Genomic DNA, 22,065 nt, shown 5'->3' with positions numbered 1-22,065 from the left:
ACACACATGAAACTTGTCAACACAACAATCAGTTCACAGGAACACTAAACAGGGAATATTTGCCATGTTTTGACTTTTACAGGTGGAGCTGATAGAAGGTTTCCATATACTACAGAGGACATGGGAGAAAGGACTTCCAGTTCCCAACCAAGAAATGGGAAGAGTGGGTTGTGGGACAGCAAATCGCCAACAGCACATACTATCTGATCACTCTGTTCCTTTTGTTTTGGCAGAAAAGAACTGACAATTTCAGTTCCTCTATTCACTTTCTTTGTTCTCCCACTTCTGCTTCATTGACTTTAGTGGTGGAGTTTCTTCCACAAGGCTGACAGCAAGTACTATGAAACAAGTGGCACCTTGAATGGTTCATAAAGCACATTGAAATAAACATGGATCAACCGCTGTTGGCCTTCACGCAATCTTAGTCTATTAGGTGTACATTAATTCAGGCCCCCTTTTACTGTCTCTGGACTTTTGTATTGGATTAATCTAAGAAATACTGCTCAATTGCCCCTTATGCACTTCACTGAATGCCTACATGGTCACATTTTCTGCTCTCACCAGTGTAGGAACCACAGCAAACCCACCGGACAGAACAAGCAGCAAAGGGATCTGGCAGCTGTGGCATCTTGAAGGGAGAACACATACAGGTGATCATTTTAATCAAGCAGAATTAATGTTTTCAGGGTTTTTTTGGTTGGTTTGTTTCATGTTTTTGTTGTTGTTTGGTTGGTTTTTTTGTTTTGTTTTTTGCATCGCCTAAGTATCACATTTATACCAGAGCTTATCTGGAATCTTCTGACAGGATACTTTATGTGAGGAAATTATGAAGGGTTTTGCTGCAAGCAAGACTTTCTGCAGCCTATGCCAGTTTTGATAGTGTTTTATGTTGAAAAACAACAACTTAAAAGTGAGCATATCCACTGAATCAGTATTCAGTGGTGACATTTGAAGTGTTTAACTTGTAGATGTTTCAACATGAAGTGACCTTTAATTTCAGTATTTTAAAATTACATATAGAAAAAGAAAAATGTGGACCTTGCCTTTTAAATTCATTTCACAGGGAAAAAAACCAAAACCAAACAACCCTGGTTTTGTTTTAGTTGGAAATTAAAAATTGGAAGATGTAGAATTTCCTACAGAGCAGAATTTTGAAAGTCTACATAACTCTTTTTCAGTTGATCACAATTCTTTTGTAGGAGGAAAACATGACTGTGGAGTTGAGAAAAAAAAATCTCATTGCAGACTTAATCATGAAGTAGTGATCTGTAGAGTGAGAAAGCGCAGAAAGACAATAGACACTGCATTATTATTTGCTACATTTGGTGATATTAGCCCAGGAGAATTCTAAACACTTGAAATATTTTTATTCTTATGCGATTTATCCTACGCGTTTCTTTGCCTTGCTTTGATCTCATCTTCTTCAAACCACCTTTTTCTCACCGTTCTTGAGCTCTGTTCAGTAAGAAGAGAAAGTTGTAGGGATCTCTGCCTGCAGGTTTCAAGGCGCACAACTCCTATCAGCATCCTCTCGCTGGGCTGTTCAGATTAGAAATGGAAAAAGCAACATTATGGAATATTTCTGCCATAGTTGACAAGAATATGCGTGGGCCTGATCCGTTTTTCAGGCCTGATAAACAAGCAGCAGATAGGCTGACAGAAGTTTCTAGTGGAGATAATTTTTCAGACAAACAAGAAACTAAAAGACGAAGAGAAAAATTAGCCCAGCCTTCACAGCCTTATGCCTGCACTGCAACACACAGGCATACATCACTTACCCCTAACCCGATCTTCCCTCGTCTATCAAGAGGAAGAACACAAATGGCCTCCAGATCCTAACTTGGACAGAGGGCTGGTCTAGGCATCTGTAATGATGCAGCCATGCTCCTGGTGAGTTTGGGCAAGCTTTAAGGCCTGTGAGTGAAGCAGGGTGGGTACGTTAATAGGAATGCTTCCTGTCCTTGCCTTTAGAAGGGGCCATGATAAACAAGCAGAGCTCAATCTGAGAATCTGCTGCTTTGTTCAGCACATATTTTCTTGAGTTGTTGGCTTCAAAATGGAATTACCTTCCCCTGCAACTTCCTGCTGCAGTATTTGGCTCTGCTTATGACTTGTAATGTCACTGGACTAATTCAGACACCATAGTAAGTGTTTCAAGCAGTATTTGTTTTGAAGAATTAAAATACCATGTCCTTGTTGTATCACAATACTGGAAAACACAATTATCTTCCCTAAGATCTCTGATCACATTTTGGAAATACTATTGTTACTGTAAAAATTAAGGTGATTAATCCATTACTTTTAAATCTACACCAGCCAGAAAGACCAAATGGGTCTGAAATAGAAAGAAAGTGGCACTTGCATTTTTGCTTATCACTTACTACTCCACTAGGTGAGCACAAGAGGTATTCACCTGCCCTCAGTTAGATTCCCTAATGTTCTCATCTTCAGCTTTCCATCAGGCATCAAAGCATAAAAGAGCAGAATTTGAACATGCCGTAACCTTCTGTGAATACTGGTCCTTTATACAACAAGCAGATCTGAGTTTCTTTTCCTTTTACATGGTAGCTGAATTCTCCAACGTATTCAAAAGCTAATACGCTGAGAGCCATCATGTTAAACAAAACAAAGATGACTGTGCACAACCTGTGTACAAACATTACTCTAAGTAGTCAGAGTTGCGTTCCAAGCACAACAAAACCCCCAACTCCTGCAGCAGGTATTTTTACTTAGTTAAGTAAAGTAGAACCTAGTAGCCTCCAACAGATGCCTGGACTTACTTGCAACTCCTGTTCTAAACACAGTTAATAAGAATCCAAAGAAAGCTCCTGAAGTTATGTTCTTAATTGTACAAATCCCCTTCCTTGGGGGCTGCAGGCCCACGCCAGGTGACAGCAGCTCCCTTCTGGAGCTACACGCAGTCGCACGCAGATGTAAAACGTTGGCTATAGTACTGAGAAGAACAACTCCATCTTGTGCCCTGGGTTCATACTCAGATGGGACTTGCAGCTGCCACAGAGAAGCTGAGCTGTAGAACTTGCCAGCCAAGTCACCTCCTCGTAGCACTGTCTCCCAGGCTCCTGCAGTCCCCTGGCCTCCTTCCTTTCTGGCTCAGGGAGCAGGAGCCACTGCAACACTATTTATATACAAATCGGCTACTGCATGAGCAGTAAATCCAAGTACTGAGCAGCTGGTGGTTGCTCTGCCCAGTAAAACTTAACGTACTCAGAATAGGGACTGTCAGGTACAGTGAGCATGAAGGCTTGAGCTCAGGAAAGCACCTCTGCAGATCATACGGAATTTGACCACAAGCCATAGAAATGCTCAACACAAGTTAGTGCAACTTTGTGAAGCCAAACAGATACAATTAAGTACCAAAAAAATACAACAAATACATCCAGCGTATTAAAGGCTATCAGGTACACTGACAGCTTTTTCCACCAAAAGCAAGAAAAAAATATCATGGTATAAATGAACATATGAAAGGATAAAAGATTTTTTTTTTTTTTTTTACATCATGCAAAAAAGTAATGGCAAAATATTGTTTATTTTAACTAACACAGAAGATGTACTATATACCATTTAAACATGAAACTGACCTTGCAGTAGAGGGTTTAGCATGACTGTGTACAGCACTAGGGGACATGCTAGAAGAAAATGCTACTTAAATTATGCGTTATCGCATGAACTAGACTACTGCAGTTAATGTGTATATCCATAAACTGTTAATATGCATGGAAAAATTATTTACATTTCTTTAGTTAAATAAAAATATAAACAGCTGTACATTCCACAAAAAAATTTAAGGTTTCTTGGAAATAAGTATCAACTAAAATGTCTGGTCCTCACAATAAAATTATGAAAGGCAGGATTATCACCAGTATCTCAAAACAGAAAACAGGCAAGGGAAAGACCCTCGCACATTAGTCATTCCAAGAATTTCAGTATCAAAGACATTTAGTTCCTTTTTCAGTTTTTACTTATACTATATCTCTATATTGAAACATGAGGGTGGAGAGTTGCTGATTACAGACAGCAAATTGCGTAGGAAAGCCGTGTGCCAAAGAACCAGCAAGGTACACGTAGCATCACCTTATTCAGAGTGTCAACAACATCACCAGGGTGTTTATACCAGGCTTTTACAAAGCACTTTATAATATGAGGTCTACAATAAATATGCAGTTGTGATGACCTTGCCATTAAAGACTGAAAAAAGCCTTTTCCTCCCTCTTCGTTGCATGAAAGGGGCAAAAAAGGTGGAAAACAACCAACCTCCCTTTCTGCTTTTTGTCACTGCATTTCATTTGCTCTCAAAGAACACCCCAAAGTGACTCTGAAAAATGAAAAAGAGAAAAAAAGTTTAGGAGATTCAGACTGCTGTTCAAAGAGGGGTAAAAATTTCAGAATCAATTCTTTTTCATCCTCACAATTGTGTGTCTAGAAATTGAAATGTGTAAAGGAATATTATTTAAATGACACTTATTTTTTCCTCTTTACATGTTTAGTGTGGAGTAGAAAAAAATTCATCACACAACCAAAAAAAAAAGAAAAGGAAAAGAAACTAAAGTTGCAGCAAACCCTTTATGGAATGGCATCCTTACTCTTAGGGCTTTCTGCATCCAGACACAGCACATGGGTGGTGGCGTTGCAGTCAAAACAGATCACCCAGCAACAAAGCTTTGCCGTCCTAGATTTCACTTGTGGAGACTCAGCTCCTTTTCTTCTCTGGTACCCCAAAGAGAAAAGAAGCAACCACGAGAGAGCCCTTGCTGAGCTCCTGTGGCCTAGGAGACAGCTTTCCAGAACAGTCAGCAGGTGTCAGCAGGACAACTGGGACTTAATCCTTTGGCTACCCAATGCCAGCTTCCACTGTTGGATTGCTACCAGTGGAAGTTAGAAGAATGATCATTGTGAAGCAGGCCAATGTGCCTGCAGCTCTGTTGTTTCTGAGGCAGTCTTCAAAAGATGCGTTTCATCAGCCCTTAGCCAACACTCCTTTTGCAGCCACACGGATCAGAGAATGAGCAAGCGTAACATTAAGGGGCTGATACCATCTCCCTAAAACTCTGGTGTGCTTCCCTGAAAAGGTGGCTAGGAGGTCACAGGTCACCTGCATCTACAAAAAAAGGGCTTGGCAGGTAAATTTGTTCCGGGACAATTTTTCTGGCGAAGCGACCTGCAGTTTGGCTCTGCTGAAGCTTGGTGAAAACATCTACTTTTGTCTGTCCTGATGAAATTCAACGAACAGAAGGTTTCACAGCCCTCGCTGAAACAAAGTGCAGAGGCCAAAGACCACAATCCAGGACAACCTTCTGCCCAACCTTCCTGGAGCAACGTCCCACAAAACAGTAACGCACCTGCGTGAACATACTTTAGCACTACATTGCCAGAGCTACTGACTGAATACCAATTCAGATTTGAGCTTACTATTAGGCTGGTCATAAGTGCTTAGTCCTTCAGTATTGTGGCGAGTTCTTCAATTTTACAGCTAGTGTTTCACATTAGCTAAAAATAAGTCTTTATTTCCATTAAAGAAAAAAGCAATGGAAGATGTTACCATTCCAAAAACAGAAGAAGAAACATCTGCTTCTCTCTTTTTACTGCCTGTGCTTAATTTACCAGATGCATACCCTTAAAACCAAGAAATGAATAGCTTAGGATGGCATAAATCTTATACTGTCTACATAATAGCCACAGTGACACAGAGAAATGTAAACTTCATTGTGGCACAAACCTAGTTAGCACCCAAAATAAATCGCAGCACTTACCTCAAAGTGCAAGCACAACACAAAACATTTTAGGAAAAGAAACATAAAATGAGTCAATGACTCATGCTGGTCAACCTTAACATCAGCATACATCAATAATGGAATCATAATACAGAAACACTGAACACTACTACTATTAACGTAAGAACATATAATTTTCAAGAAAGTGTAGCTGAAAGTCTTTTACTAGAAAAATACTATGTTTCTATATATTTCATTTTTTTACATTTTCTATATTATCAGTTAAAATACATGCAGTGTATGGAGACTTTGGGAGTGAGAGGGAAATGAAAATAACTGATATTAAACATTTAGAAAAAAACCCACAGGTCAAACTCAGAGCTCTTGTGTCATTTTCAAATGCCCTTCTTAAAGCTGCATTTGACAACAAATTGTATTCGGCTTATTTTGTGCATAGCTCAGAATTCAAGGCAGCCCACAGCTCTCGCCCTTCTAAGTGTTTGGGAATGGTAAACAAATTGGCAGCTAATTACATGCTGTCTCTTAGCAACCTTAACTGTTTAGCAATGAAGTTATTGGGCTTTTTTTTTTTCTGATGTATTCTGATAATGGCATTATTTCTACAAATTTTAGACCCAGTCTGGCAAACGCCTTTTGTACAGAACCTCCTGGATCAGCCCATCATTAAATGGCAGCAAAGATCAGCTAGTGAAAGCTACCATCTTGTTTATAACCTCTTGGGAAAACAATTTACCATAAACATATACTGAGGACAAATAAATGAGTAAGTAGGAAGAGGCTAGTCAAAATATTTTGTCATGAGCCTAAACAGCCTTTTCCACTGCTGTTAACTGTAAACAAATACAATATAGAAACCTGTGGTTTAAATACAAACCTTTAGATAGCAAAACTCCCAATTATTTAACTGAAGAAAGGAAAATCGAAATTCTGGGATAGAAGAGAGGTTTGGGTCAGTTTGTCAGAAAAGATTTGATTTCGGTAATCTTTTTTGAAAATGCAATCCTGCTCATAGGCATGGAGGAATTCTGAAAAGGCAGTTCTTTTCGCTGCACATGAAAGGGGAGATATTGCTGCCACTGCTCCGCTTCTGCAGACCTGGGATTACGCAGCAGTAGCAGACTGCTAGGAGCGGTTGTAAAAATCTTCACTACATTTCAGTGGTGTGCACAGGGCCTTTGTTCAGTGTCTTCCTAGGAAAGGAATGATCTCTAAGTTCTCATTCCCTCTTAGTAATATCAGAGCAGGTATTAATAACAAAGCAGTTAAAGATGCTGAAAAATCAGTACTGTCATAAAATACAATTAAAACAGTAACCTAAAATACCTTATCCTGCTGAAAGATTTTTTATTACACACCATCTTAAAATGTCTCCTTACACAAATGCTGATTTTGCATTAGAATCCTTGTACAATTGCTGGCAGAGATGCACGAATACACACTTCAGAAAAGAGTAACTTTCTTATCGGTGTCCCTAATAACGAACATAATACTGCTGCTCTATTTAATGGCCAATTTATGTACAAGTACCTCTTTCAATTAATTCCCAAAGCAGGTTATTGCTCCCTTATCATGGATCATCTCCAAAATGGTAACCAAACAATAAACTCATTTGAAACAGAACACAAGGAACCAGCAGTCTCACTAAAGAGCATTAATTATAAGTCTTTGCACCTTGACTGATTACTTGGGAAATGAAGGTGAAAATCTGACAGACTGCAACTGGACATTGAAAATATTTTCCTTAAGTTCAAAAGCAACACCATAAATCACAGAAATTATTAATTTCAGCACACGGACTTGAGAGTTGGTCTCTCTGTAATTCTTGGTAAATTGCACCTGCATAGCAGACATCAGAGACTAAATAACAGGGGTTTGGGGGGGGAAATTACTAATTAAGACTAATACAGTCTTTTCAGAATGTTTTGTTGCTGTGCAGAGTGTTATTCTCCATTTTAGTCAGGCACCTGGCGATGTATCTGGGCTCAAATGAAGTGCTTGCCACAAAACTAGGTTCCAACTAGATGAGAAAGAAAAACCATGCCACTTCAGCCAGGCATCCGACAGAGGAAAGGTAAAGAGAATGGGAAAGGGATTCCTTTCCACTGTGTGCTGTTTTGGTAGAGAATCAGTTTTCCGGCAGCTCCTCTCTGAGTACGCAGGCATGCTCCTTCTGAAGAACAGTGCCAGCGGGCAGCAGAGATGACACCAGCAGCAGCATACACCGTGCCCGCCCTTTAGCAATGGAATTGGGACAGGACTGCGTTTCTGCTCTTCTTTCTCCTTTGCACTGGGGACATTAAGGTGCAGACAAAAATACTCGCTCAATACCAGCCCCACCTCTTAACTTCTATTTGCTCACCACCACTCATTCCCTTCAGGTTGCAGCCCCTCAAATTTGCTAATCAAGCACCACACATAACTTATCTTAAACAAGCAAAGTTCGGAAAACCTTGTATCAGGCTACATTTTGCTGGGTGAGGAGCTAGAGATCATTGTTGTCATCATCATCAGGTGTAAGAGGAAGTATGTTAAAGCAGCAAGGAGGCAAAGGTGTTTTCAGGCAAATGTTTTGGGAATGCTTTGTCGATACTGGAATGGAACAAGGTTTTTTTTGCTCTGTCATTTACTCTCCTGAAATATAGTAAAAGCTCACAGGAGGTGACAGCAGAAAACATGACCAAAAAAAAGCAGTATATTGTTCACTCAACTTCACCAAAGAGCTTCTTAATTTCTAATTTAAAAAAGTTAAAAACACACCACTATTTTATCTTCGCACATAGACTTTTTTTTCCAAATGAAAGACAAACAGAAGAAAATACCTATAATCAGAGTCTTGTCAACCTTCACCCATTTTTTAAAAACTCAACACAGAACTGAAGAGGAGAGGAAGGAACTCAGGCAAGATGATGCTGATGAAAACACTACGATGCTCAAATACAGTTCCCCTTTAAAAAGCTGCCAGGGCTAGAGCAGTCACATGGCAAAACGGTGCGTGTCTGGGTCTGTGCGTGCCTGTTTAATAAGCCATGAAGCTCTTTGGCCGAACTAGCGCGTGTGTCATGTGATACAGGGGTTGCCATGGCAAGTGCATATGCAGTTCTTGATCTGCTTCATCACAGACGTAGCAGAATTCAGATTAACAATGCCAGGATACGATTTCCTAGGGAAAAAAGCTGCGCTTTGCTCAGCATAACAGTTTGTATGTACAGCTGAAACAATTTAAATTATCTGTGAAATGGTATTTGCGATATGCTGATTAAAAACTTTTAATCTCAAAACAATAGGCCATGTAACGCAAACACTATCAGTTCAGTCTTTGAATGCAGCAATATATTTGGCATATGTTGCAGTACATGAATTTCAGTATACTTTTCCATTTAAATACACAGAAAATTCTATTTCTGCTTCAGCCCTCAAAACACAGATATAACTGGTAGAGAGAGGAACAGGGAAAATTTTTCCAGCAAAATAATAAAAAAAAAAAATGTCAAACCAGCTCTAAAATTCAGTCATTGCTTTTTTTATGTGGTAATCCACAGGCTGACAACACAAGAGATTCCTGTGAAAGATGTTCTTGACACTGAGATAGAAAACATATCATCAGAGTTTTAACATCTGGTACCAAAATTAAGCAGCTTGCTAATGCAACATGCTGATGAAGACCTGCACCATGTGGGCTGCTGTTCCTAGCTCGGTGACAGGATGCCGTGGTTTGGGCCGGGTTGGCCAATGACAAGATGACAGATGCTCTCCCCAACCTCTTGCTCCAAGGAGAGAAAGAAGAGAGATAAAGAGATTTTAGGGTTCAGAAAAACCTAAACTAATGTAATGAAATAATAATAAAATAAAAAAGGAAATAATGAAATAGATACAATATATACATAGATATACAAAACTATACCAAGCTCCCAGGCAGATGTCACCAGCACTGGGGAAGTTCCAGACTGGACTCAGTGACAAATGGGAACTGGAACACACTAACCAGGATCAAAGGCAGATGAGCAGACAGGGTCCTCCTTGGGCATCAGTCATCAAAGAGAGAGTCATTGAAGAAGAGTCCATTGGAGACTACTTCAATCCCTCAGCTTGCATACTGAGCACAGCAGATGGGATGGATGTGACCGATTGGTCAGTTTGGGTCACCTGTCCTATCCCCTCCTCCCCACAGGTGCTACCCCTCCATGGGGTAAACACCCAACTCAGCTGACCCTGGCTGACACAGCAATGAGTGTGAGCAAGAGCCTCCCACTGAACAGAAAGTTGGCTCTGCTCCACCCCAAACCAGGACACAGGATATGGCTGGAGCTACTTGCAAACCCGAAGCCAGGTTAATAGAGATGATTCTGCTCCTGTAGGGGCAGCCATAGGACTCTTTGACCTGACTGAGGTCGGTTGCAACAAGGCACACTGTTCCCGCACTTTTAGGAACCTCACTATGGTGCCAGGATCTACCATGAAATGCCGAAGGACCTTCGGCATACCTTGACCTTCAGCGTTTAATACAAGTTCAGGTGATTTTCATATGTACTACTGCTCCAAAAGAAAAGGTATCCAAGTGCTGAAATAATTTCTGATACTACAGAATCAACAACCTTCAAGCAAAAAATTACAAGGAGCCTAACTACAAAGAGTGAGCGCCCAAGCCTCTGAGCAATTATGTAAAAGCAGGCAGACCTCAATGCAATTAGAATTTTTAATAAAAGTTAGCCCTTTGTCTCTGTGCTGAAGTACTCGAAAACAGATAACCGTATTGAAAAGACAATTGATTCTCTCTGTGTTTCCTTCCAGCAAGAAAACAAAATAAAAATTAAGTTTGAGTTAAAGCCAAATGGATTCCCTGCTGCCCCTACACTGGCTTCCAAACTTTTCCATCACTTACCTGGGGCTGGTCTCAAAACCTATGGCACCATTCATGCCTGTAATTATTACCAACTCAGGGCACGTGGAAGTGTAGAGCTCTCCCAACAAGACATTGCTTTGTTCTTTCCCTTTACTAGAATATAACGTGTTGGGGCTTCATGGGTTAATTTCAGATCCTTCTCTTTTTTAACCTTATGCATCTTACTCCACTTAGATTCTCCAGGTCCCCATACACATCTTTCTTCCACTGTGTATCATAGGTTTTCCTCCAATAGCAATAAAAGGGAAAATCTCCATTGCAGATCACTTGCTGATTTAAAGGAATCAGAATACTGAAACACAAAACATTGCTCCAGGATTTCCTCTCCATTAGAGTGGGCTGCATTTAGTGTTGATTTTTATTATTTTTAATCAGATGTTCATAAAATTGAAGACCTGCATCACTACTGATCCAATCAAAATGTTTCTCCCATAACAAAATTGCAGAACAGATTATAGGGATTTTTACTGAAACTACCTTGAATCTCTCTGCTTATTGAAGATAAATACAAAAACCTAACCACTAAAATACTGGATGCAGTTTCAAGATACAAATAACTGATTTTGTTGTGCTACTTGGGTTTGTTTACTACGAAATTGCTGACATCTCTCTCAAGTTCATCTCATTACCAAAAATCAGAAAAATGAGATCACTAGTCAGAGCTCCTACTAATGTGATTTTGGTGTTAGAAAACTATTTTTTTAATTAGCCTCTCTTTGTTTACTTGTTGCACATTGTGTCGGGCTGCAGGATTGTCTCATGTCAGAGTTACAAAGCTGAGCATAACATAAATAACTTCTCACATCCCCCAGTACCTCTACTTCAGCCTGAGATCTCTGCAGACAGCAGGAATTTGCTTCTCCATAGCTGCACGCAGAGAAGCAAAACAAACTTTACGTTTAATTATAGGAAATTATTCTCTAGATGGGCTACATTTTTAAACAATCGCTTTTGCAATACTAAAGGACTCGGCAGTTTCCTTTTGTCTTTAAAGATTCAATTAAAAGTATGTTTCAGAAATTAAATTACAGCATGAAATTAGCTAAGGGTATGAAATACTGCATTTGCCCTAGCATTCAGGGAAAGGCTCTACAAAGCAATTCACTTAATGGCTCCTAACATGTGATCTCAACTTAATAACTAAAGTGCCCTCAGCTAGCAGAGGATCTACTGGTGAGATACGCCCTATATAATCCACCCAAAGGAGAAATGGATTAAACTCAGGTAAACCTCATTAATTTATGGTAAACCCTATAGTTACTCTCAGTTTTGATCTTTTAAAATGTTACAGTTTTGTCCAGTAACACTCCTGTTGACAGGAATATTTCTGTGGGTTTTTGCTGGCTGTGGCCCTCTCAATCTTGACACATTCCAGAAACATCTGCCAGAGTCTGTTGGACGCATTTGTTTCTCTCTAGCTTTCAGGGAGTACTGCGGGATGTAATTCATCACAACCACTGGGGATACACTTCAGTTTATTCTTTGCTGTACTAATATAGGGAAGGAAATGAGCAGTCCCCTAACTCTTCAGCTGTCCCTTTAGTCACCTGTTGGGTACAATTTCAGCTCATGCTGTGAGCCGCTTTGTGCTGCATGTGCGCACCGGGTTAGTGTTTCAGAGGAATCTAATTTCCATTTGGGGTCCTCGGGTTCTGTGCAATAAAAAAATAAAATAAAAAGCAGTTCCACTTATGATTGCCTTCTGCGGGACTAAAGCAGCTCACTTTCGCAGGCTGCCGGCAGCTGGCACGGGGAGCTGCAGTGTCCTACACCAGCAGCACCCAGCACAGGCAGCCCCCAGCCGAGCGGGGCTGTCGCCAGCGCTGAGCGGTGCCCACTCCCTGCCAGCCCCCCCGCTGCCCCTCGGCACAGGGGATGCCTGCTGGCTCTGCGTTCTTGAAGGAAGGCCCTGTGCTAAGGACACACTTGAAATGGTGGTTTGGTTTTTTTCTTTCAGTTGGTTGGTTTTGTGGTAGTGTTTTGTTTTTCTGGGGTTTTTAAAAATATTTTGAAGCAGATTTAGGATTACAAGTCAAACTAGAGTGGAAAGCCAGAAGGAAAAATAAAGAGTCTCAAATTAATCATAAAACCTACAGCTAGTAACGTCTCTGCAATCCATTTCTTCTCCAATTTCTCCTTACTCCCATTTTAATCCAATCACATGAAAACCTCATCAGGGCGTGTGCACATTCCTGTTTTCGTACAAGTGTTAGCCACTGATCTAGCATAACTCGGCAACAAGATGCCCATCACCAGATGTTTCTGTTGCAGAGGTGGCCTGTGCTGACATTCTCTGCTTTCAGGGGTATACCCAAGAGCAGACTTCTCTTCTTCAGGCTGAGAAAATAAACATCCCAATTAAATTTCTAAGCACCATACTATGTTTGTGCTTTGCTGTGGAGCGAAATAAATAAATAAAAAAAGCACGTGTAACCTGTCAGAAGGGTGCTGAGAAGAAGAATATGCAAAGGGAACAAACGCCTGCCAGCTGGGTGGGGCATGAAGTAATCTTTATTATTATTAACAACAGCAAAATCCAGCTGTGATTTATGGCCCTGGAAAGAGCAATGCACCGAGCTGTTCCGCTCAAAGAACATGTTTGTTTTCCTTTGACTGTATGAACAGGTATTGTTAAACAATGGATATTCCTGAAGGCACAGAGTCACTCATACTATTCTAATGCTAGCAGAGACCTTCAGTTCCGCGAGGTTCTCAGACCAGTGCTGCATGTTCCCAGTGCGTATTACAGACAGTTTTGGCAGAATTTGCAAAGTGCATGTGGCTGAACCTGCATGAACATGTAGGAGTGTGGCTTGCTGCAATTTTGCTACTTATGGGTCATGAGATTACTTTCTCCACGTCTTCTGTACTAGCATTTGTCCTTCAGGTTGTAACATGAGTTCTCAATTCATGTCACAGGCAATTACAACATTTGTCAGGTGTCAGTGAACTTCAGCATGGAGTACTTTTTGGTTACTGGAAGCCTTGAACCAGAACAGATCTATGCTTCAATTTTGCCAGTAGTCCTAGGCTAGATTTTATTAATGTTACAGGGCATACTAATTGTGCTGTTTTACTCAATGTATTTTTCCATTAATGAAGTCCATCCTAGATTATTGATAAAGACTCCATCTGGGCATGCTTCAAAACATTCTTATTTTTTTTAATCCAGTCTTCACAATAACAGTTTTGATTTATTTCTGCTTTACTCTATCAATTTCATAATATACTTGAAGACATTTTCCAAACAAATGGAAATCTTTGACGAGAAAGAGCAGCACCACCAGATCCCTAGTGTGTTGTGCAAAATATCCACTTCCCCACAGCTCTACATGCATCTCTGTCTTGCTAATGCAGGCTTTTTGGTTAGAGACAGTACTGGATAATATTAACTATCAGGTTAAAATTACAATCCCACATCCTATAGTTAAAGAGTAATAAAGAGATAGTGAGGAAAAAACCCATAGAAATAAAAATGGAATGGGAATGAACAATTAAAAACTGGACATTCAGATCCATATGCCCCCCAGCATCTTTCAGCAATGGTATGTCAAGGACTGTCTCACAGTGGCACAACAGACCTCCTCCAGAATGACTCAGTCTGCCGAGGAGGCCCAGCCCGTAGGTTGTATGTACACGTGCCCAAATGGAAATGGAACAAGGCCAGTTCACTCATTTACACAGGTGGTGAGACAGCCTCCTGTCTCCAATAACATGGATCCACTTAGACTGGATTTTAACAAGAAAAGGGATCTGTAACCCATTAAGATGTTCTCTGCGCTGTCTATGACCCCACACTTCTAATTACGCTTTTAAATATAGCAAATGTATCCTGAGCAAAAATGCATCCACTTCCATAGTGGCCAATATATGTCTGAGCAATTTGCGGAATGAGGAAGGGGAAGAGATCATGTAACTTCCCCAAAGAAGAGTAAAAGTTGTAGGCAGGAGCCCTAAAATCATGGAAGATTTATTGAAAATAACATCAAGATTTAAATACCAAACTGAAAATGATTTGTGATTTAATTTCCTTGGTACTTGGAATTCCCAAGCAGGCTATCAGTCTCTACAATAAATTTTAAATGACATTTGTGGCATGACTGTCCTAAAATAAAACTTCTCAGAGTAACAGCAACAGTATTATAATATAGTTTGCATTGTGTCTGTTGTTTATTTTGTGTGGCAATAATACAGGCGGCCATATGGATATGAGCATTTGGAAGGGAGGATTTGTTGGCTAGAGCATCACATCTGTTTACTTATAAATGCAACAAAAATACATTTGGAGGTCACTGACTGCACAACCATTTTACTTACTCTTGAGGAAAACAAAAAAACCCAACTATCAATGCTACTCTTTCTACATCAATCCAACTTCAAAAGAGATCTTATGATAGTTTCATGAGAAAAAGGTTTTGAAATCATACTAAAATTAGTCTCTATATCACACCTCATCAGCCACTTCCACCATAAAGGTTATTTATCACAGCAATAATTTAATCTAGGATGAAATGGGTATGCAACATGTCTGGGAGGAAGATGATAAAAACAACCACTGCCACAGTTAAGCTTCCTTATAACACATACCCTTTGATTAAAGGGGCATATATGACTGACCTCATATCCAAAAAATCACATTCACTGAGAGAACTCAGATTTGAATTAAAAAAAAAAAAAAAACACAAAAAACAGCACAACACAAAAACACAAAAAAACCCAGCACTGAAACACCAAACCAGTAACAACAGGTTCACAAATTTGTAATTTATAACATTTCAATAATGTGCTTGCAGGTATTTCAAGTGAGCACCTCACCATGATCTGAAACATTTATTGCACTTCCTTCACATTTTTCATGAGTTCTGGCTGTAAGCATATTGTAATCTAGTAGGCATAAGTATTCCTGCAAATTTAGAAATGTGTAGTTCACTATGGAAAATTTCAACTACAGAGAAATGTTCAGAAAAAGAAGAAACAGTACTTCAAGCATTTTTTTTACCTAAAGTATTTTTCTGATTTCAAGACATTGTTATAATGAAATAATATTCATAATGTTTATAATGTTATAATGTTTATAATGTTAATAATGTTCATAATGAAATTATTTTATTTAGGTTATTTTTTAGTTTGGTAGAAATCTTTTGGTAGAAACACCTCAGCATGTCCATATACTCTAAGATTACAAGTTTTCTCAGCTGAACGGAGCTTTTGGCATAATCCCATGTATAGAAATATTTTTATATTTGCTTGCTGTTGCCCACGCTTGATAACACTTAACTTTTAGCTGAAGGTCATGTCCTGTTTACAAAGGAACCTAAGGACAGAAACTACAGAAAACTACAGACACATAATACCCAAATTCAATTCCTTCCACAACCTTAAAAATAAAAATAGAGCAAGAGAAAAATATGATCTTACTTTTGCCGATGGGTTAGTCTTCAATATTTCATTTGCCAAAGGAAGGAGAGGTTAGGATGACAGCTGGTCATTACAATTCCTTCTTTATTACAAGAGCTTAACTCTGCCACTGGCTGGCTGGCCCATTTCTGCTAGCTTTAGCAGAGAACAGTGCTCCTAAAAGCTCCTCCTCTTGACAGCATCTGTCTGGATACTTCCCTCAACAAGCAGAAACAAGGCTTTCCACAGAGCCATTTAGGTGCTGGGAATGAGCTACGTGTAAGGGAAACCATTAGAAGTAGAAATTAATATTTTGATGGCTAAGTCCAGGATTTGGCAGGTAGAAATTCATGCCCACTAACACCCTCAGCTTTACACCAGAGCGGTGTAACAAATCCAAATGACAACTTCCCCAACAGAAACAGTAGTTTGAATGACACCGAAAACCAAGCAGCCAGGACTTTGAAAGCATACATCTCCTATGAAAGTGTACAACCCCAGCCACTCCCTATGATTAATGCAACATGCCTTGGCCTTCAGAGGAGGGGGAGGGTTCTTTTTTTTTTTTCTTACCAAGATTTAACATTTATACAATTAAAAAAAGCGCTGCTGAAGTATCCACGCAGGACTATGTATAATAGATATAAAGTATCTAAATATATGTATTTCAATTATGGATGAGTCAGAAAGCAACTGCTCATTCTAACAGATGCCCTACGTAGACTCAAAATACTCACCTTTTCCCTGGCACCCATAACAGCTGAGGCAAACCTACCTTCTGTTCCCAGAAATGCTGCCTACGGCAGATATTGTATCACAGCAAACGTACATCTCACAGCACTGCAACTTTATTGCCAGTGAAAATGATACTGCTTCATAACTTTATTTGCAATTTATAAGCTCTGTGGGCAATGTGCCAGCATGTTCTCTTGGTCTGGACACAGCCGCCTGAACAGACGATGATCAAGTAGTGAGACCAGACAAATAAAAGATAGAAGAAAAAAGGTCTAAAAATTAGGCCCAAAATATATATACTAACGTATTTATTGTGGCTTACTCTCAGCTACTAATCAGCACATTAACCTTATTTTCTCTGCATGATCGCTAAATACCATACTAAAATTAGGTCAGAAATTCAGATCAGATCAGCTGACTCAGCCCGCAAGATCAGACAAAGACTAGTTGCTGTTTTTTCCCCAATCCAACACGATGTGTTTTATCCCCTGCAATGTGTGATAGATCCATACATTTTTCCCCACAATTAACCCATCAGAATGACACACGATGAGATAGCAATCGCACTGAATGTACAGCAGTGCTACTGAAGAAACACAACATTATGTATCCTTAGGAAGGCAAAACATACAATCAAATGCCTTTTTTTTTTTAAGGTCATTTTTCAGATCTTGTTTCCAAACTGCTCAGACTAATGAATTTCAATAAACTTTTAAGTCATTCAGCATGGTTATGAGATGATTTAGGTAAATAACAGCTGCTTCCAAGTAGTGTTGTGTGTGAATACCACCACTTTATTAGAGAATAAATTACTCATTATTATGTTGTTAATATACACGATCAGCCTTCTTCTAAAAGAGACCATCTGAACACTAAAATCGAATAGCTTCTCCAAAAATTCAATAATTGGACTATTAGGTAATTTTCAGTAGGTGCCAAAGACTTTTAGCTGCTTTACTTTGATTCCTACAAGCAAAAGAAAAGTGTTTGCTGGAACCCCCTCTCCTACTCAAAATCTACCTGCGATTAATCACAGGGGATGACTCCCTTGTTGCTAAGGAGATTGTTTTCAGCTCTTGGGAGTCTCCAGACTGGTAGCACTGTTATCAGTGCACATGCGCACCACTTGCTATCTAGGCCACGCTATCAGGAATTACAGATAGTATAAATACCTGCCAAGATAAAGTAAAGATATAAGGAAAATAGTACAGAACAAAGAAGAAATCAATAACCCTGTCCGCTGTGTTTCAATAGACAACAATGGTCTTGGATGAATCTCTGGAGGTTACTACAGGGAGCAGACTCAATTGCAATCAGCCTAAGTGACTTCAGACATCATGGTTCCTTTAGTCAAATCAGATGTTCTCCCTTAGTCTGCTATTGCTTTTAGTTTTCCTAATTGAGGGCTGATCATAAATATCTCATTTTACCTCTCCAAGTTTACACAAGAAAAAAAGACACGAATACAGCGTTTTCCAAGATTTCGTAAGGTGTTTTTCCTACTTTCTTTTTTCAGATGTATATTGTTTACCCCCTCAATATTACTGAGACAACCCAAGTGGGGAGGGGGTAGAAGGGACCACCTTTAGCACCTTTTAGAAGGGACCACCATCACGCATGGCCTGCCACAGAAGAACGCTATATCCAGAAATCTTGATGCCTCCGATTCATGTACATATACATGCTATTCCTCTGATAAACCCATTATATTGCTGGTAATCTTCCTTATGTCTTCTGACTCTGTATCTGGGGAGCACAGCACTGTTCTCAGTGATTTCAGCTTAGCATGAACAAGAATTTCGTGGTTTGGCTAAGCCCTAAATCATCTGCACTATCCAGAGCTCTTCATCAAATCACTGTGCCAAGATCAATAAATAAAACCACACAAACCAACCACAAGGTAGGAAATACTGTTACCGCCATTCAGATTCAGTAGAGAAACTTGGCTAGACGACTATAAAGAACCAGGTAGGTCCACAACTTACTCTCTCATGCCCCAAGAAACTTATTCATAACAAAACCTGTTCTGGCACTTAGTGACCTTTACGGTCACACATACTAAAGTGCATGTAAACAGGTTAGTCAAAGCACAGCCTAATTAGCTGTCAGCTCTGAAGACTATATTCTGAATACATCTGTATACGTTGACAGTTTAACATAGCTTATCACCAAATGAAGAAGTTGCAACAAGGACTGGGGAATTTATTTTTCCAGCTAATCCTAAATTAATCAAATAGTGAAGTTTCAATAAATTCAAAATATTTACAAATTTGGTGTTTTGTTTTGTTTTTTTAATTATTTTCCTTACTGGGGAAGAGCCAGCCATGTAAGATGACAAAGTACTCTTCATCTCACTACTTTAAAACAGCAGTTTATTGACTAGCACTTTTATATGTGCTTACTTAGCAGATGAGACAGATTCAAATTCTTCCTCTGCTTCATGTAAGAGAACTTAACTTCCCTCTCCATCATATTAAGAAACATTTTGAGGTGGGTCTCACTACTGTTTCCTCTTGGATGGTTTGCAGTTTATGTAGCTGTTCAGTAATCTAAAGAGAGAGATGAACACTAAACAAAGATGGCAAGAATGAAACAAAAGGCATATCCAGCATAAATCAAAACAAACAAACAAAAAAACCTCCTACATTAATCTGCTGCAAGGAAAAACATTTTCTCTCATGAAATTGTGTATAGTATAGCTCCTGCTACAAGCAGCCTATGCCTTTGACTCCGCAAGAGTTTGAATCCCCCTAAACATCACCCAAAAGCTGAGCTGACAAGATAATAGTCCAGAAGGTTCCAAAACACACATTGCTTGGAAGCCATCAGATGGCTGTCATTATTCACCTTAGTTTCACATTAGTCTTATCCTCCCAACAAAATTAGTGACAATCCAAAAAATTTTACTTCCTGGAACGTAAAAGCAGCCATAATTTTGCTTTACATTGCTGCGTCTTCCTCCTCTGTCAAACCGTATGTGCTGCTCTTTTGCTTTAAACGTTCCATCAAAATTACCAGACTACCGAGGCGTTGCTGGAACATTCCCAGCACAGCATGTCTGTTATACCTGGATGTACAGTACCCAAGACGTAGCATAAAATTTAATCACTTAAACTGAAATACAGGATATTCACGCCAGGGGAAAAAATTCAAAGGACCTCCTAACAGTTTGTGCTCAAGCTATCCATTTGCATATGAAAGTTTAGCATTTGGATGATTTATCTGTATTACACAATTTGTCCCTCTTCTCAAGAAAATGCAATTTTTTTTAATGTGCAAATGCGTATATAATAAATATTTATATCTATGCCATTCAACCTTCTTTTCCTCTCCATGAGGCTGCAGAGATTTCATTGCTATCCATTGGCACAAGAGGCCAGGTCATCCAAGTGCTCCTCTCATTAACTGTCAATTAAAATTGTTGGAATTGTTCAAGAAGAGCCATTACAGGGTTCTACCCATCAGGGGCTTGATCCATTTTCCTTTAAATGATTGCAATATTTTTACTGACTTCAGAGCGTGAGAATGGTGAGGAAATGACAAATAACAGACATGATTTTTGTAAAACCTCTGAAGCAATTAAAGATCTTTGAAAATTTACCAGATTTAAAACATCAACTCGAGGACAGTCTATTTTGATCTGTGAGGCTGTCCCTGTCTTGCAAGAGCTCAGACCAATGCATCTTTGCACAAAGGACACACTGTGCATCTAAAAGCACTGAGTGGGTAAGGACCATTAGAGCTACATCTCCTGTTCCTAACACCTAAACTTTTTGTTGCAACTCAGACATGCTGAAGATGCCACACGTGCTCAAACTGAATACGTTTGGGTGGGAATACTCTCTTCCACTGAGGGAGGTAGAACCATTCAGCATCATGCCTACACAGTGTAAAACACATGCAGTTAGGAGCCTGACATAGGCCGATGGTTTGTATTGCTTTTACCAGCAAACTACTTAGAAATCAATCAGTCTACACATATTTACCATATCTGAGAACAAGCCCCTCACTGTTCATTCATTCTGCCAGACCACTCATCTTTTTATCAAAATATTTACCGTTTTATTGCTTCTTCTTGTTTTCGGCGTTTTTCACTCTTTTCTTTCAAGTAAGCCAGGTTTGTTTCATTCCTCATGCGATCATTCTCTCGAGCAATGTCTGATGCATTCTGTATAACCAAGCCATCATAGGCCTTCATCCCCATATCTTCAATATACTGGAGAAAAGCGCCCAAAGTGACCTCCTCCTGATTAGAACTCATCATCTTGCAGGAGATAATGAACAAAGGAAAGCAACGTTTCCTGCAGGTTGAAAAACACATAATACCTTAATCAGTAGGAAAATAGCTTATGGTTTACGACAGCAAGATTGTGTCAATTGTAATTAACATCTCTGTAAGAGACAATATTTTAGACTTTCTCCTGTCTAAAGGATAATAAACAAAGCAATTGAGAACACAGAACAGCATTACTTGAGACAAGAGGAGATAAAAACCAGGTGTCTCCTCTTCCAAGTGATGCAGATCCGTCCAGTTATACATTGTTCAAATCCCAAAAACATTTTCTCCCACCCCTTCCCTTCTCCTAATGCCCTTCAGTTGCAGCAACACTGACCTCCCTGAACCGCAGTTTGAATTGGACTGAAAAGGCTTCCATCCCAGGACAACAGGTTCTTTTTGCAATTTAGATAAAGCTGCACCAGAGCACATCATTAGATAAAACTCCTATTCTGCAGGATATTCCAAAGTTCAGGTGAAAAATACTGTTCTATTTTCTTGAACAAAAACGTTAAAAATTTTCTTTAGGTTCAAAGTCTGGAAAGAAACATTGTGAAATAGTTTCCTATACTTCTTAGTAACATAGATTTGAGCCCATAAGGTCATCTGTTGCCCAACAGCTTGTTAGCTTGAAGCTGGGACCTTCAGAACTCTAAAGTCCTTGAATTCTCCAAGCTTCTGTATTTCTTCCACAGGTATGGCAGACACTTGGATTTACCTTCAGCTAAGCAGCATGGAGCACAGACACACTTAAATCCCTAGGTCACTCCTGGCTCCATGGTAGACACCCCAGAAGCTCTCAGAAAGGCCCTAAATGTTTTCCACTCAGCAGCAGACACCCTGAGAGTCACGAGAACTCTAGTGTATAGACACATCAGTAAATACTACAGGTGACTAAAGGCAAGGTATAATTTCAAGAAACACACTGGCTAAATTCTATACAACCAAATTAACTACTGGTTTAATAAGTAAAATAGAACTTCAATAAGACAGAATAATGCCATCCT

The 22,065-nt window shown here is 39.5% G+C and overlaps 1 protein-coding gene across 1 annotated transcript in view; it reads right to left on the bottom strand.

The window, feature by feature from the left end:
• NYAP2 (neuronal tyrosine-phosphorylated phosphoinositide-3-kinase adaptor 2) overlaps positions 1 to 21,055 on the bottom strand; it is a 138,230-nt gene extending 117,175 nt beyond the window's left edge. Inside the window, exon 1 of the mRNA XM_054207377.1 lies at positions 20,841 to 21,055. Within this exon, the coding sequence (XP_054063352.1) occupies positions 20,841 to 21,046 (206 nt within the window). The 5' untranslated portion in view covers positions 21,047 to 21,055. The remainder of the gene's footprint in view (positions 1 to 20,840) is intronic.
• Positions 21,056 to 22,065: the final 1,010 nt, after the last annotated feature.

The sequence above is a fragment of the Rissa tridactyla genome, chromosome 6 (genome assembly GCF_028500815.1).
Source record: "Rissa tridactyla isolate bRisTri1 chromosome 6, bRisTri1.patW.cur.20221130, whole genome shotgun sequence".
In the NCBI taxonomy this organism is placed as follows: domain Eukaryota; kingdom Metazoa; phylum Chordata; class Aves; order Charadriiformes; family Laridae; genus Rissa; species Rissa tridactyla.
Note: the sequence above shows the minus strand (reverse complement) of the source record. Positions and strands in the feature narration are given on the sequence as shown.